This window comes from Danio rerio, chromosome 4 (genome assembly GCF_052040795.2).
Source record: "Danio rerio strain M-AB ecotype USA chromosome 4, GRCz13ab, whole genome shotgun sequence".
Classification (NCBI taxonomy): domain Eukaryota; kingdom Metazoa; phylum Chordata; class Actinopteri; order Cypriniformes; family Danionidae; genus Danio; species Danio rerio.
In genome coordinates this window covers 71168378-71185039 of record NC_141024.2, presented here as the reverse complement: position 1 = coordinate 71185039, position 16662 = coordinate 71168378, and the positions used below count along the sequence as shown (strand labels likewise).

The 16662-nt window shown below is 38.2% G+C and overlaps 1 protein-coding gene across 1 annotated transcript in view; it reads right to left on the bottom strand.

Annotated features, from left to right (window-relative positions):
- The window catches only part of si:cabz01054394.5, a 263846-nt gene extending 255062 nt beyond the window's left edge, over positions 1–8784 (bottom strand). The window contains exons 1-2 of the mRNA XM_088650170.1: positions 8746–8784; positions 7348–7454 (exon numbers count right to left, since the gene is read on the bottom strand). Coding sequence (XP_088506296.1) covers positions 7348–7432 — 85 coding nt within the window. The 5' untranslated portion in view covers positions 7433–7454; positions 8746–8784. The remainder of the gene's footprint in view (positions 1–7347; positions 7455–8745) is intronic.
- Positions 8785–16662: the final 7878 nt, after the last annotated feature.

Here is a 16662-nt window from a genome sequence, read left to right as displayed (position 1 = left end):
TTTGATTACTGATGTCAATGTTAACACAGTCACTGTCTTCTCCCCTGCGTCTGTGTGTTGTTTTGCTCCTGTGATAATCAGTGTGTGCCCAAACTGAAACTCCCATTTTAATGCAAAACCTTCCCTTTTTCCCTCCCCCGACACCCCCACCTTAACAGACCTGGACTCACCCACTTTTCCGGCTTTTTTCAAACTAGAGGTGTGAAAACACCCTGCTGAGACTGGGGGGGTTTCGTGGTCCTTTAAGAAAAACTGATGCTCTTTTTTTTTATTTTGTGGTATTTTATTAATCATTTAAGTTTATTTGATTAATTTAAAAATCACTGGATAATAACAATTCACTTCAGCGGTTACTCTAGGATTTTTTGTCCAGCTGTAGCGGCAGGCCTTTTACACAGATCATCCAACTACCTATGGCATTATTTCAATGACAAGTGTTGTGAGAGCGGTATTACATGTCGAGATCGCATTCATGTAATACGAGCATGCGTATCTCTTTGCTTGTGCGCTGGTTTCCTCTGTTCGTGCACAAAACTTCTTGTACACCCTCAAATATACACTGAAGCACAGATTTTCTTTTGCGCTCTCAAATAAACGCTGACGTGCGATTTATGTACCGAGTATGTCTCCAACATTTGCTAGGAATACTTATGAATGTCTCCAGTAGACCTACAGAAGGCCACTGATGCGTCTTGAAGTAAAGTGAAATGGCTATAAACACCAGCAAGATAAAGGCCCAATCCCAATTCTAGTTTTGTACCACTTCCCCTTAAAACAGAGTGTGGAGGGGAAAGGGTGATAGTGGAAAAGTACGCTTGACTCAGCTGCAAAATATTCTTTCCTAGGTAACAAAAGTTTGCAGTGACCCAACGTGGCGAAAATCAGAATGTAACCCACTAGCATGAATAATTATTAGATGTGAACTGATATAGCGCAACATTAGCATGAATAAACCTCTGAATGTACAGTAACTTAGCATTTGAAGTGGATCGAAACCTTTCATCAAAGTTGTCCTAAAACTACTGAACAAAACCCATTCTTCATTTTCTTTTTGGCTTAGTCCCTTTATTAATCAGGGGTTGCCACAGCGGAATGAACCGCCAACTTATCCAGCATATGTTTTAGGCAACGAATGCCCTTCCAGCCGCAACCCAACACTGGGAAACACCCATACACTCACATACACTACGGCCAATTTAGCTCCTTCAATTCATTGTCTTTGGACTGTGGGGGAAACCAGAGCACCCGGAGGAAACCCACACAAACACGGGGAGAACATGCAAACTCCACACAGAAATGCCGACTGACTGGCTCGAACCAGCGACCTTCATGCTGTGAGGCGATTGTGCTAACCACTGCGCCACTGTGCTGCACACCCATTCTTGACTAGAACAGTTTTGTTTTTCACCTTCACATCCCAAAGTAAAGTAGAACTTGGTGCAATTTAATAGTGAAAAAATACCCTATTCTTGTGTTTCTCAACCACGTTCTTAGAGGACCACCAGCTCTGCACATTTCCCATGTCTCCTTAACCAAACACACCTGATTCAGATCATTAGCAGAGACTGAAAGACCTGTATTGGGTGTTACAGACAAAGGAGACATCCATGATGGTCCTCCAGGAACGTGGTTGAGAAACACTGCCCTATTACATTAAAAAATACCCCTAATTACGCTTACTGTATTTTTATAAAATAGTTTATTAGTTCTGTATGACATTGTAAATAAATGTCTATAAATTAGATTTTTAAATGACAGCATAAAAGTATGCAAACTGATCTGGTCATGTGACACCGAAACGTTTTGATCAAAATGATCTATTTTTGTATTTAAAAGTTGAATTTTTTTTCCCCAAATCCCAAAAAACAAAACTCATATTTCAGAAATAGAAACAAGACCTGATCACGGGTGGGATTAGGTCAGCTGGCCTCCAAAAAACACCAGTGTCAATATAATAGCGACTAAAAATTTGCTGATTCACACCAAATGCTTCTAAAAACACAGATGCAGCACTGAGGAATGGGTTTTAAAAGGCAGTGTGAGGTCCACATGACACGATGTTACAAACATGATGTAATAACGACAATAACAGACCCATTAGAGATAGAAAAACAATATGTTATGACAAGCACTTAACAGACACAATGAGCACCTCCTCCGCCATGATATGATGGTAAATAAAGCAGTTGTCATGCCAACTGTCTACTATAATGGTAGCCCCACCTCTGAGCTCTTCTGATTGGCCCTCTGCTTTTGGACCTGACAAGGTGTTTTTTACATGCTTTTTTTTATTTCTCTTTGCTATTTGGGCTTATTGGATACCTTATTGGAGTATCATCTTTTGATATGATGTACTTTTAGGAAAAAAAATGTCCATATATGTGGATTTGTGATCCGAATTTACATAAAACACTTTTTTCTGACTGTTTTTAATACATATATAACACATACATTTTTTTGAACATGTTTTGACTATCAGAGAGTAAAAACACATTTTGTTGCCCATTTTGGACAGTTAAAAATAGTGTTTGGGACATTTCATATGCTGCAGAACAGTTGCAGGATGACACTGTTTGTCTGTAACAAAATATAAAACATTCAAAGTATTTTAAATAGCCACGTAAGAAATGTGCTGTTCACGTACGTGGATACTCAAGCCCTAGGAGGTTAAAGTCTTAAAGTCCATGCAGTGTCTAACACAGCTCTAAGTGAATGAAAACATCCAGCTGATGTTAAAATGTGAAAGTGCAGCTTATTTAGAAATATAGATTTTTACATAAAAAATTCGACTCAGAGTCGTTAAATAATTCGCAGTTTGTCCGGATATTTTGCCTGTTCACATTAACGTCAATACGAAACAATACCGCTATATACGCGCTGCCACTACAATTAAAAATAACTTCTTCATTGCAAATTTTCAAGTCTAAAGCCTGATTTATACTTCTCCGTCAAGTGACTGGCGTAACCCACGGCGCAGGCAATGCGCGTGGCTGTGCATTTATACTTGTGCGCGCTGTCTCTGTTGGTCTGCATTAACACTTCTGAAACGCTAGAGGGCAGTGAGGTGTAAATGTTCCTCTGTGTCGAGTTTCTTCGCTGCTTTTTTGCTTTTCCTGAACACTTCCGGGATGTACAAGTGGCTCAAACTCGCTCATTTTGAGGCAGGAACCGGCGGACGTGCAACAACTTTAACTATGAGGTAAACACAAAACAAAACTTTCCATCCGGAGCTCCTTCACGGGACTCCACACTTGTAAACAGTCGCTACATTGGGTTCGCGCGGCTCTCGGTCCCGCCCAGACTCGTCAGCGCTACCAAGCCGACCAATCACAGAGCTTATGCTACGCGTCATTGCGACGTGTAGTTACAATTTTTGAGAGGTGCACGTCAGTGACGGCTACGGCGAAGGGCTATGCGTCAGCGCCGTAGCATACGTCGGCGTTTGACGCAGAAGTATAAATCAGCCTTTAGGGTGCTTTCACATCTGTAGTTCGCTTCATTTGGTCCGGACCAAGGGTAGTAAATGATGCATTGTTGCATCTTCTGCCGTCTTTGGGTCGTTTTCACACCACACTGCTGGCTTTGGTCTGAACCAGTTGAAACAAACCAAAATGCAGTCACCTGACAAAATCCACATCTCTCATTGGCCAGATGTTGTTGAACATATTTCCTAAACTGCTTATTGATGGGTCAGAATTTACGTGCGGGAAAATGCCAGTGAACTCCTGCAGGTAAACAAAACCTTTTATTCTGGAGGGACGACTGCGCTGGCTGATTGTATCCCTGCTTTAGATAAACTATACATTACGAAAATGAAGCGCGGCCGCGGCTGGAAAACAGAGTTTAATGCATCGCTCGTCACTTCAGGAGGAGACTAATTTAGCTAAACTGCGACATGCTCATCTTGCGTAAATATTACCAACGCTCCATCAGGTAATGTTTTCCCTCTCTCTCTCTCTGTTGGTAAAGCGCTGTCAACAAATATTTTTCTATTTAATGCACAGCGCATCGGCCTACGGCAGCTGAATTAGTCCAAAAGGCGCAGTACTTTTTGCGGTTGGACCTGTTTTAGTACGAATCATATTCTCACCACAAACGAACCGCTCCAGGGTTCGTTTGAAAGCGTACCGAGACCACCTCTTCAAGCAGGTCTCGGTATGCTTATTTGGTGCGCACTCGAGTACGATTGCTGCATTCTCACCTGCCCAAACGAACCGCACCAAAAGGGGAAACGAACTCTAGTGCGATTCAATCGAACTAAACGAGGCAGGTGTGAAAGCACCCTAAATTAAAGACTCACCTATTTTATAGGTCGTTTAAAGCACAAAAGTCCCTTCCTCGGGAGGCCAACGGTCTCGTTTTTAATCCTGTTTAGTGTGGCCATCTGTGATAGCATCTCTTAACTAGGTGGACTTATTTAAGGGTCAATTACTTTCTTGTTTTAGGCATTGAAACCAAACAGTTTTTTGCATAATCTACTTTACATCTCTATTTTACTTTATGTGCCTATTGCTGTTTTGTTTATTATGTCTGTACTGCTTAGACATTGCTAAATATATGAAGTGCTGGATCCGGTAAAACGTAACCGCACCTTTTCCTCCAAGCACTAGCAGAGTGCGGGTGTGTGTGGGACTGATCACGACTGAAGATGAGTGAACATTAACGTGTGAGCGTCCTGGTGATTAATACAATAATCTAAACTCTGTAAGAGTTGAAATATTGCAAATATTTTGATATCTTTGACAATTCAAAACATGAGCTGAAAACAGAGACTGGTGACTCCACAACCCAGCAGGTGGGAATGCGGGAAAAACCAGTTCCTGCTGCATTTGCATCTGAGTCTGCTGAAGCTCAGCTTCAACCACCCCAACTCACGCATATGGTCATTTCAATGTTTGAATGTTCTAGATTAACCAAACTGACTTTACCTATCATGTTTGATATCATTTGAAATGTCTCAGTGCGACTGGTACAATGGTCTCATTCTCTCAGAAATAGACATAATCAAAACAATAAATATATAACTTCAGGCATCTTTTGAACCACTGTGAAGGGTGTGACTTTTCCACAGGCAGCACTAAGTGTGAATGCCTTTTGTTATACACACACCCCTTTCCTTGAGGGAATTCTTGGATTATTTAAGGTAAGGTTTGAGAAAGGCTCAGGGCGATTCTGCCTAACCAGATCAGCCCGTAACATGGAGCTTGCTCCATGTTATGTATATTTCAAAGTCAGGAATGCATCTTTTCATCTTGGATTTATCTTTGATAATTTGATGTTTTGTATTGATCGTTTATGAATTAACTGATTGAATTTGGCATAATACTTATTTACCTGACTAATAAATTATGTTTTCAATTATTCAAACCTCGTGTTATTATCACTAATAAATGTTGTTGTCCATAGCACTACAAGCCACTGTACAGGTTAGTAACGGACTAAAACATGTTAGACGGAGCAGTGTGGCACGCTATACAATGTTGTTAGAGATCCGACTAACAAATTGCCATTAATTCAAGTATACTTAGACTGTAAAAGGCCAACTATTTAGAACAACAAAATATTGTTGAAACCAATTTAAATGTGGATATTTAGGCCTTCATCTACAAACTTATAATCCTGTGCGATTATTATTAAAATACTTTGTCTTGATTAAGTAGATAACAGATCCATGGGGACCACATAAAAATCTCCTAAATTGAGTAAGTAGTGTTCTGCCTTTCTAGGAGAGTGGTTAATCGCCTCTGTTTAATGACCAAGACTGACAAGCTTGTATTAAGAGATTGTACACCCGGCCGGTGCAAGACTCGGGATGCTATAGGAATCTGAGTAAATGAGAATAAGGTATAATAACAAATCAAGAGAATATTCAATCATAATCTAAAATAATGTGAAGAGAAACAAAATAACCTTCTCAATGTTTTATAATTGGAGTCAGATAAAACAAGGATAAATATATATTAATATTCTAAACCACCTCATACTAAAATTGGAGTCAGATATGAGTTAAGTTTAATATAGATCAACATTGTGCACTGGAAAGATCGAACATGCAGTGAACCTTCATCCACCAGTGGATACCGTCATTGGACCAACTGGCAGGACCTTACAACTGCAACGGGGGATTCATCTGCCGTTTGTTAAAGGAAGGCTCAGAAAAGACAATTGATGTGTGGGACTTTGCCAGAGCGTGACAGGAACTATACAGTTCACAGTTCATGCATCAGTTTCTTCCTTCACTCCACAAGTGTAAGCAAGAGTGATCAAAATGGTTGCCTCCTTGTTTTATCTAGCTTGCAAAATATGTATTTAATTGTGTTTTGTTCCTTGTAACCGCTTTTCGCGGCTTGTACTGCATCTACTTAACTCTTTATATTCTTATATCAAAACAAAACGCTTTGTTTATGGATTTAAATGCAACTGTGAGCTCGCGGTTTACTGGTGTTTGTTGTTGCTGTGTCCACCATCAGCTGTTTCTACACGTGTGGCGGTCAAGTTTCAAAGTAGTTCAGCTTTTGCAGCTGTGTGGATTAATACCGAATGTGTGTCATGGTTAAGAATAGATTAATATGCTGGTGTTTAACCGCATTGCTTTAATGCACTCCCGCATTGAGCTCGGTGGGTGATAAGCTCCAGATAAGCATCGGTGGGTGATTCTCTCTGAACGCAGTCGGCCAATCGCAATAGACTGGGTCATCGGTAGGCCCACCTGGAATCTCCGCCGATTTTTAGCCCATCATTAATTGTGTTTATTCACTTGAGTAAATGTGTGTAAATCTATATTTATTGAGTTTTTAAATTAATTACAGTAATATTATTGACTAATGTGAAAATGTTCATCTGACTTATGTACAATGCAGTTTATAAAGTAATATTTTCTGTCTTTTACAAGATATATTATAGGACAAACTTGCTTTATTTACCAAATCAAGTGAATCTAATTTGGATTTGCATTTTAAACATTAAATAAAAGTTAAAAAGGTATTATTTTTTATTTCATATATTAAAGTTTTAGTTATTATACTCCAATTTTTACCAAAATTCTCAGCAGAAATAGCAAAAAACGTCCGCAGATTCCGTCTGGCCCTAGTCATCGGACCAATCAGCGCAGATTAGCCTCATGCACTGAACGAATCATATGGGAGACATTAGGATAATTAAAATAAATGCGTATTATAATACAATGACAGTGTACTTTGACCTTGCATGTATATAACACTGTTGTTGGAGACCGCCAAAACCAAAATATGCATAATAGGGGCTCTTCACAGTATATTGTAAGTGTGCTGTAGGGCCTAACTAATGAAAGATTAACCCAATGTTTAAACTGGCAAATTAAAAACCAACCTGTTTGTTCCTCGGGATCTTCTTGTTTGACGCTGAATGTTTCTTCAATCATCAAGTCTTTCCTCTCCACTTTAATTAACTCCATCTTTTCAGCGGGTGTTTTCCCTCTGTGTTTAAAATGAGAATAATTAAAAACTAGCACTTGAAATGAAAACAATTCACTTAGGAATTTGTGATTAACAGTTTTATTTAAATTAGGGCTGTGGAATTAAACGAAAATTCGATTTCGGCTTCTAACGATTACGAAAATCCATTAATCGGGATAAAACGATTATCGCATCATAAACCGCCCCCTTTCCAGTTTGTTCATTTCGCTTTCTACTGGATGTAAAATGCTCTGCGGTACATTTAGTCATTTTAGAATGTTCTAATCCTGGAGTTATTTTGGTGAAAGTGACTAAAACTAATATAACAGTCATGTAACATATTACAATTCCGAGACAGTAATATTGTAGAGTAAGGGGTTACTTTTAAATAACAGTAACAAGTAATCTGTGATGCATTACAGTTTGGAAGTAGCTTGCACAACGCTGGCTTTTATTACCTTTAGGTTGGACTACTGTAACTCACTATATTTTGGGATTCGTCAGACAACTCCATCCTGTTTAGAGTTAGTTCAAAATGCTGCTGCAAGGCTTTTAACAGGTACTAAAAAACTTGAACACGTCTTACGCTCTTTGCACTGGTTGCCTGTGCTCTTTTAAAAACTCCTCTCTTGGTTTTTGAATAAATAAATGGCCTGGTACCTTTTGACTTAACATTAGCCTGGTCGGTCTCTTCGGTCATCGAACCAGAGACAGTTATGCATCCCTAAGTCGAGGGTGAAATGCAGGGGTGACCGTGCTTTTGCAGTAGCTGGTCCTACATTGTGGAATGCCCCTTTGTATTCGATATATACCATCTCTGTCGGTTTTTAAATCAAAGTTGAACGCTTACCTCTTTGATTTGGCCTTTTATCAGTGAGAATTGTTTGTTTTAGCTATATCTTTATATCTTTCTCTTTGTGATTTGCATTGTGCAGCACATTGGTCAACCTTTGGTTGTGTTTAATAGTGCTATATACATAAATTTGGCATTAAAGTGAGGCTGTGCATATTTTGTACACATGATATATTGTCAAATAAGCATTTACATTTGATATTTTTCAACCTTAAGCAGAAAGCAACTTTATCTGATAGATGTAAAGCATTCTCAGGCACCTAGAACACACTGGAAGCAGCCAAAACAAACAGTGGAGGCGGTTTCAATCACAAGAGTAGCGTTAATTTACGCTAGCGTGCGTATTAAAGCCTAACCGTTAATAATAATTAATTTCAATTTCACATTTTGTTAAAATAAGTATAAAGTTTTTAAAAGACTAACATCTAAAATGCCCGAAAACCGACAAGAAAAACAAACCTTTAACCGAATTCAACCGATCCTGCCGCGCTGCTTTATGACGCCATAGAACCTGACCAAAATAAAAGTCCTTTCTGAAAAGCGACTGAAACACACCAACACTCATATAAATATAAGGAAAATACAGACTTTTATTTTAGCCTGGTAACGTAGAGTCATGGAAGCGTCGCGCTCCTGCATTTGTTGTGATTCGGCGGAAGGTTTGTGTTTTTAGCTTTAGGAACACTCGTGTGTTTGCTAATGTTAAGCTTATTGCTTCGATAACTGTGTCGTGAATTAGTTTAATTTATGACAGTGGTTCTCAAACTGTGGTACGTGTACCACTAGTGGTACGCAGAGTAATCCAATATCAATGTCATATGTACATGCAACATATATTTCAAAATTGATCAAAAATGGTTCATATATGAATATGATGACATATAGCCTATATTCATGAGGTCCAAGCAACATTTCCAGGTTTTTATTTATTTATTTTTTTTACATATAAGCACAGTACAGTGTTAATGTCTTAATGTCTTAATAATAGTAGTTAATCTGTCACGGTTTTAAACTGCAGAGTTGTAGCTGCCTTACTGGGCCTACTACGCTACTGTATTTCAATACTGGTACTTGGAGGGACAATTTTTTTCTGAGGTGGTACTTGGGGAAAAATGTTTGAGAACCACTGATTTATGATAAACACAAATTCTGCCTCTGACAAGTAAGTAAGTCATTAGAGAATCCGAGCTTCTAGGTAGTAAATTGAATAAATGTGACCTTGGACCACAAAGTCATAAGTGCCTGTTTAATTAATTTAGATATGGAAAGCATATTAAATGGAAATAAAAAGTATGAATTAAAAGAGCTTTACAATGATGAATGGTTTGTTATGACAAGCTGTTATACAACTATTTTAATATCTGGAATCTGAGGGTCCCAAAATACCAAAAAATCTGTTAAATTTGTCAAAATGTAGTGCTTCACATTAGCAATGCATAATTTCCGATAAAAAAACTTTTAGATTTTTTGTATATTTACTGGAGGAACTTTACTAAATATTCCAGTGAATTTTGCCATAAAATGAACATCAACCATTTTAAATAATACAAAGTATTTTTCTCATCATATACAGGACATTTTCTAGAAGCTGATGATATCTATGTGCCATCATTATGAAGATGTCATTAATTAAAGAAGAGGGAGAGGACAAGAAGATTGATGAAGAAACATTGCGTGAAAAACATGAAGATACTGACACACAAACAGGTTGGTTATCATTATCAAACATTATTGTCATTTGTTTCCAATCAAAATGTCCACCACAGAAGAAGCCTAAATTAAAGTTATATAAATAAATAAATATATATATACTGTATATATATATATATATATATATATATATATATATATATATATATATATATATATATATATACACATATATATATAATGTTGTTTCTAATTTTGAATAAACACCATGAAAACATGTTTCTTTTAAATCAGAACTCCTCTTCAAAAGTGCTATACTTGCATTCCTCAAGGTGAAAGGATTCAAAAGATACAGAATTTGGTCTGAGTTTGAGTCCTTTAATTAAATAAATGTATTGTTTAAAATGATTACAATTTTATTATTAAAAAATAATCATTCATTCTAAATCATATGTTTAATCATAATAGTGGCCTACAGCTGTGTTTCTAAACCACGTTACTGGGGGACCAGGCTAAGGAGACATCCAAAACATGCAGTGTTCTGATCCTTCCAGGGACGTGGTTGAGAAACACTGGTCTACAACAATAATCTGCTTTACTCTGAGAGGCTTTCTTCTTTTGTTTTCTGTAAGCAAATAATATCTTAACACTTGGCCTGTATATTCATGATAAAAAAATACAAATGTGAAGGAAAACAAAAGCTATTTAACGTCTTAATTATCATAAAATTAATATAAAGTATAACTCTACCACTAATATAAATATAAACAAAGCATAGATGTCTATTCAAGAATTAATTCAACCAAAAGTGAGTGTATTAGTTGAGTTGTGTTTTACCATTTTTTGAACCCTTTTAATCGATCGCTGGTCTGGCGGGAGCACTTTTAGCACTTTTAGCTTAGCATAGATTATTATATCAGATTAGACCAGCATTTTAATCCCGGTCCTCATACCCCACCATATTTTGCATGTCTCTCTTATTTAAACTCCTGATTTATATAACCAGCTCGCTAGAAGAGCTCTGTGTATCAACTCTGTTCTTATTGACAGGATCCCTACACAGTGTTCATTGTTTCTTATGCTGTGTTCACACCAGACGCGGAACGCGCAGAAAAATCGGGCTATTCACGCGTAAACAGCCGCATGAACATTTGAGTTTACTTGCTTCATTCGCGCGTCAAATTCACTTCAGAACAGACACAGATTTGCGTGATGGGTAGGGCTTCTGTTTGCCCGGTGACTCTAGCAAGCTCCTGATTGGTTAACGCGCCAAGAATGTCAGCTTAAGTTCAGATTTTCAAACTCAATCGATTTGTGCGTCAAACATTCAAAGCACTCAATTTGCGCCACGCCATTTGCACGTATCGCGCCATTCGCACGTAACGTGCCGCGGGATGTCTATTCGCGTGTTTGCTTTGACTTAACATGTAAATCACTCACACTTGACGCGCATTCCGCGTCTGGTGTGAACGCAGCATCAAATAAGCAAAACACTCAATTCGCACCACACCATTCTCTTGTATCGCGCCACAGGATGTCTATTCGCGTGTTTGCATTGACTTAACATGTACAGTACTCACACTTAACGCGCGTTTCGCATCTGGTGTAAATGCAGCATCAAACGCGCAAAACGCTCAATTCGCACCACTCCATTCGGGCATATCGCACTGCGGGATGTTTATTCGCGTGTTTGCATTGACTTAACATGTAAATCACTCGCGCTTGACACGTATTCCGTGTCTGGTGTGTACGCTGCATCAAACCCGCAAAACGCTCAATTTGCACCACACCGTTTTCTTGTATCGCGCCACCAGATGTCTATTCGCGTTTCAATTGACTTAATATGTAAATTACTCGCACTTAACGGGCGTTCCGCATCTGGTGTAAATGCACAATCAATTGCGCAAAACGCTCAATTCGCACCACGACATTCGTGCATATCTCACCGAGGGATGTTTATTTGCGTGTTTGCATTGACTTAACATTTAAATCACTCACGCTTGACGTGCGTTCCGCGTCTGGTGTGAATGCAGCATCAAACGCGCAAATCGCTCAATTCGCACCTCGCCATTCTCATGTATCGCGCTGCGGGATGTCTATTCGCGTGTTTGCATTGATTTAAAATGTAAATCACTCGCGCTTGACGTGTGTTCCGCGTCTGGTGTGAATGCAGCATCAAATGCGCAAATCGATCAATTCGCACCACGGTATTTGCGTGTATCGCACCGCGGGATGTCTATGAACACAGCATAACTCCCTTCTCTTACATTACTTTCTCCCTGAACTTTTAGCACTGTAAATCACAGCACTGTAACAGCACTGCTTGCAGAGTGGGAAATAATATACCTCTGTAAGTAAATATAATATAAATTCACATATCACACACTACAGTGCCATTTGAATGAAACCTATAGGCTGCGTCCGAAACCGCCTACTACTCAGTAGGTACTGCATTTGAATTTAAACGTACTACTCGGCCGTTAGAAAAGTACGTTCTATACAGTATGAATGTGAAAAGTATGAATGGAATTCGGACGTACTACATCCGGCATTTTTGTCATGGTCACGTGACCTACCTGCGTCAGTTGCGTCACTTCACTCCCATTCATGAATTCGCTCGCGGAGCATCATGGGATAGCGCAACTTGCATGGGATGCGCACTCCAGAATCTCGCCGGAACTAGTGAGTCATCCAGGTACTTCTCGCATACTGATTTTCGAATTCTATGAATTCGAACATACTACTCGGCTCGCATACTGATTTTAGCGTACTGTACATTATGGAAGTATTCGGTTTCAGACGCAGCTATATTCTCCCTTCATACTGAAATACTGGCGGAATATCCTGTGGAGTCCACTTTTCAGGGCACTTGCTGTCAAATTGGAACAAACTACTGGAAAATTGAAGAGAAATGAAATACGCAGAGTTGTGGTGCACGAGGACCGGGATTGAGAAACGCTGGATTAGACCATTAGCATCTCGCTTAATAGAGTGGAGGAACTATGACACCAATTTGTATGCAAAAACTCTGAAGCGAGTTAGCATTTTAACGGTTCCCTCATCCCTAAGTCAACAAGTTTTTCAATAAGGTTTTGGTTTACTAACTTAAATAAGGTTTGTGGCTAACACAAACTCAAGATACTTTCACGTTTTATTCTACAAGATAAAACGCATCAGTTAAAGCACACTCTTGATTCATTAAATCTGTTACGCTTCTTTTAAAAGACGGTTGCTATCAAGTTGCTAAATGGGACTACAGGCGTTGTCGGAGACATTTAACGTCATCGAGCTGATCTGTCTGGAACGCAGTCTGCTTTAAATTTACAGCTTGCGATTCATCTGCTATTTGGTTAAGTATTTTACAGTTTGCAGTATTTTTCTAATTGAGCATTCATGTTGTTCGTATAAATTATTAAAAATAAACCTGCGAGACTTAATTTATGTCCTGCGGCAAGATTATTTTTATTATACTTTTAGTGATCTGCTAGAGGTAGGTCAATTTATTTTTATGCTTTTAATGAAGCAGCATTCAACTTAAGCTCTATTATCTATGCTAAGCCAAGCTAAAAGTGCTCCTGTCAAACTCTGAGATCGGCTGAATGTATTAAAAAATGGTAAAACTCAACAGTTTAACTCTGGGAGAGTTGTAAAATTAGCCAATTTCCAAAAAAAAAAAAAACTGCTACGAGTGTGATTATTGCGTTTAAATAAATAATTATTTAGGCCTATTTTCATTATTCATTTATTTTTCATTATTCGTTTATTATTATGTACAATAATTGAGACATGAAATGAGATAGTAAAATACATCTCTCTATGTTTAGGTTAAAAGACTGCTTTATTTATTTATTTAAGACTACTTATTTGTACTGAATATTTGTGCATTCATTTTAGTTGTCTTTTATTTCTTCAATTCCATTTTCCAAAACGAATCCTCTTTGCACTTAACAAGTTTACAATAAAGCGTGTTAACAAATTTTAAATGATTAATAAAGGAATTATAATGCTTTGACTTATTGTTTAATCTCATTTACAAGCACAGTAGCATATTTAAAGCTGCTGTAAAGGCTATTTCTGTCCGTTCGCAACCTGTCCCTTTGTGCCCCCCCTGGCGGCTTATTCACAAACTGTGATCTTTCAATAAAAACAGAGCGGCAGCGATTTCAAACGGCGGCGGTATAAGCTCCGGCGGTAATGGCCACTTTGAACTCTCACCTACTGTAATGCTTTCACTTGTAGAGACGTCAAGATTCATTTGTTGATCATTTATTTTAATAAAGCTATTTTATGAAGATACTGCCTTGCATAGTACAGCCTGTCTCTTTCCTGCTCTAAGTAAAGCTAATGTGAGAATACATTTGTAAATATATATATGTTTACTTACATTTTAATGTGATTCGTTTACGCTAACATACATCTAACGATTTTCGTCAATTTTACACATTTAACTGTTTGTCATAACTGCGATATTTACACTCCTCCTTAAACTCCTTTACACTAACCTTAAAAGGTATAGCAGATGTGACCGTATGTGCTGCTTTTCGCTGTACTTCGTGACAAAAAAAGTATTAAATGTTGTTCTCCATCCATGATGGGACTTGCAGGCATTTAATAGACGTATCCCTTATTTTCTGTTGTCTATGAAAAAGAGTATGGGACTGCCATAGCTAGGTTTTCGCTAAGGTAAGCGGTCTGTGTGCACGCGGGCGAAACGCTTATTTAAATATATCATATGATAATAATATCAGGCACATTTATAAAACAACAACGTCCAACAACTGTAAAGGAAAACAAATGTATTTCCCATGGGCAAACTATTTAATTCGTATAATAATGCTGCATGTTCAATACCTGTAGTAATACTAAAAGAATATATTATTTTTTACATCTTTGTTTATATAGCGTGGATTATAATATACTAAACCGAGAGAGTAAATCTTGGAGCATATTTCTAAAACAGGCGAGCGCCCTGAAGTCCGTTTATAGCCTAGTGTTACCTTTTCAGTTCTTGCGTTTGCATTTAAGGTCCTAAAGTGCTAAAAGTTTTATTATCGGAAGAATTATCCGGTTGGACAAAATGTGTAAGTGTAATGAACTGTGCTTGAACACAGAGCTTATAATTTGCAATCTTCGAAAAGCCTATGGCAGGGGTGGCCAATCCTGTTCCTTGAGAGCCACCTTCCTGCAGAGTTCAGTTGCTACCCATATCAAACCCACCTGAACCAATTAATTAGGACCTGAACACCACGTGATAATTACAGGCAGGTGTGTTTGATATGGGTTGCAACTGAAATCTGCTGGAAGGTGGCTCTCCAGGAACAGGGTTGGCCACCCCTGGCCTATGGGGATTTTATTAAGGGAACTTGACCCTAAGGTGCACAAAACTAGTTGATTGTTTCTCACAAATGTCTTCATAGTTACACAATTTTCTAGTGCTAATATCAGAGTAATATCATCACGCCTGCTGAGTCATATTAAAGTTCAATTGATTAATATGTCAGAATGAGAGTATAGTTCTTAGCCATATTGGTCTAGAAAATTGCCAATTTTCATTCGTTATTCATAGCACATGACGTAACTACAGAAGGGTGGAGTTTTAAGTGAAGTTTTATAAACTAATTTCGAAAGGAGCACGTGATATGATTGATCTTGGCTGGTCTTTCATTCGTAATCAGCAATAATCCAATCAGATTAATCCGAGCCTACAATAAATAGACTGATTACATCCTACTGCCTTATCTTCGTTTTGGAAGAATCCCTCCTTCCACCCCATCTCCTCCTTTTACCAGGGGGAGCTCTCAGACCCTTCTTTAATACTCATTGACCAGGTCGGAGCCCTGGGCTTAAATATTTCCGAGCTCAGGGTTCTTTCTTCGGACAGCATGCCTAAAATCGCGTCAAGTAGGCATGATAGGCACGATAACCATTTTCAAGGTATACCGCGGTTTGGAAAAGTCAAGGTTTAAAAAAACACCAAATTTTCTGTAATATCATGCCTAAGGTATGTGTGAAATTTTTTTTGTTTACTTTTTTTTTGTAATGACAACTGTATCTCCAGCAAAAAAGATATTCAAAGATCTAGTGTTACTCAAAATATATTGTGTTTAAAGAAAAAAAAGTTATTAGCTGCGTCCCAAATGGCACACTATACACTATGCACTCATGCACTATGTACTTATGCACTTACACACTCAACAGGATAGTATATGTATGTAGTGTCGTCCCAAATGGCACACTAATGTTTTTTTACTAAGTGGAAATTCAAACCGTTTCCCTGATGACGTTTGACGGTCGCCAAATCATTGAAGTAAACGGCCGAATTATCAAATAATACCTGCCGTGAGTATTGATGCAATCACTATCGGGAGGCGCTATAATCACTCTCGTAAAAGAATTTTGCTTTCACCATCCAAATTAAATAAAGTTATTCAACATGTGCGTCCGATAGCTCCGCCCCTTCCGCTACGTAAGCAAACCTTCGGTCGTTGAGTGCGTGAAGTGTCCATCATTACACACTTCATTTTAGCGGCTGAATGAGTGCATCATCCGGGTAATTAAAGTGCACTTATTATTATTAGAGTTTTCAGTGTGAACGCACTACTTACACTATTTATACTACAAAATGGCGTAGAATAGTGCATAAGTATGCGATTTGGGACGCAGCTTTAGTTCTTTACCCAGACATTTAAAAAGAACATATATTAAAGCAGTAATCACAACACCGTA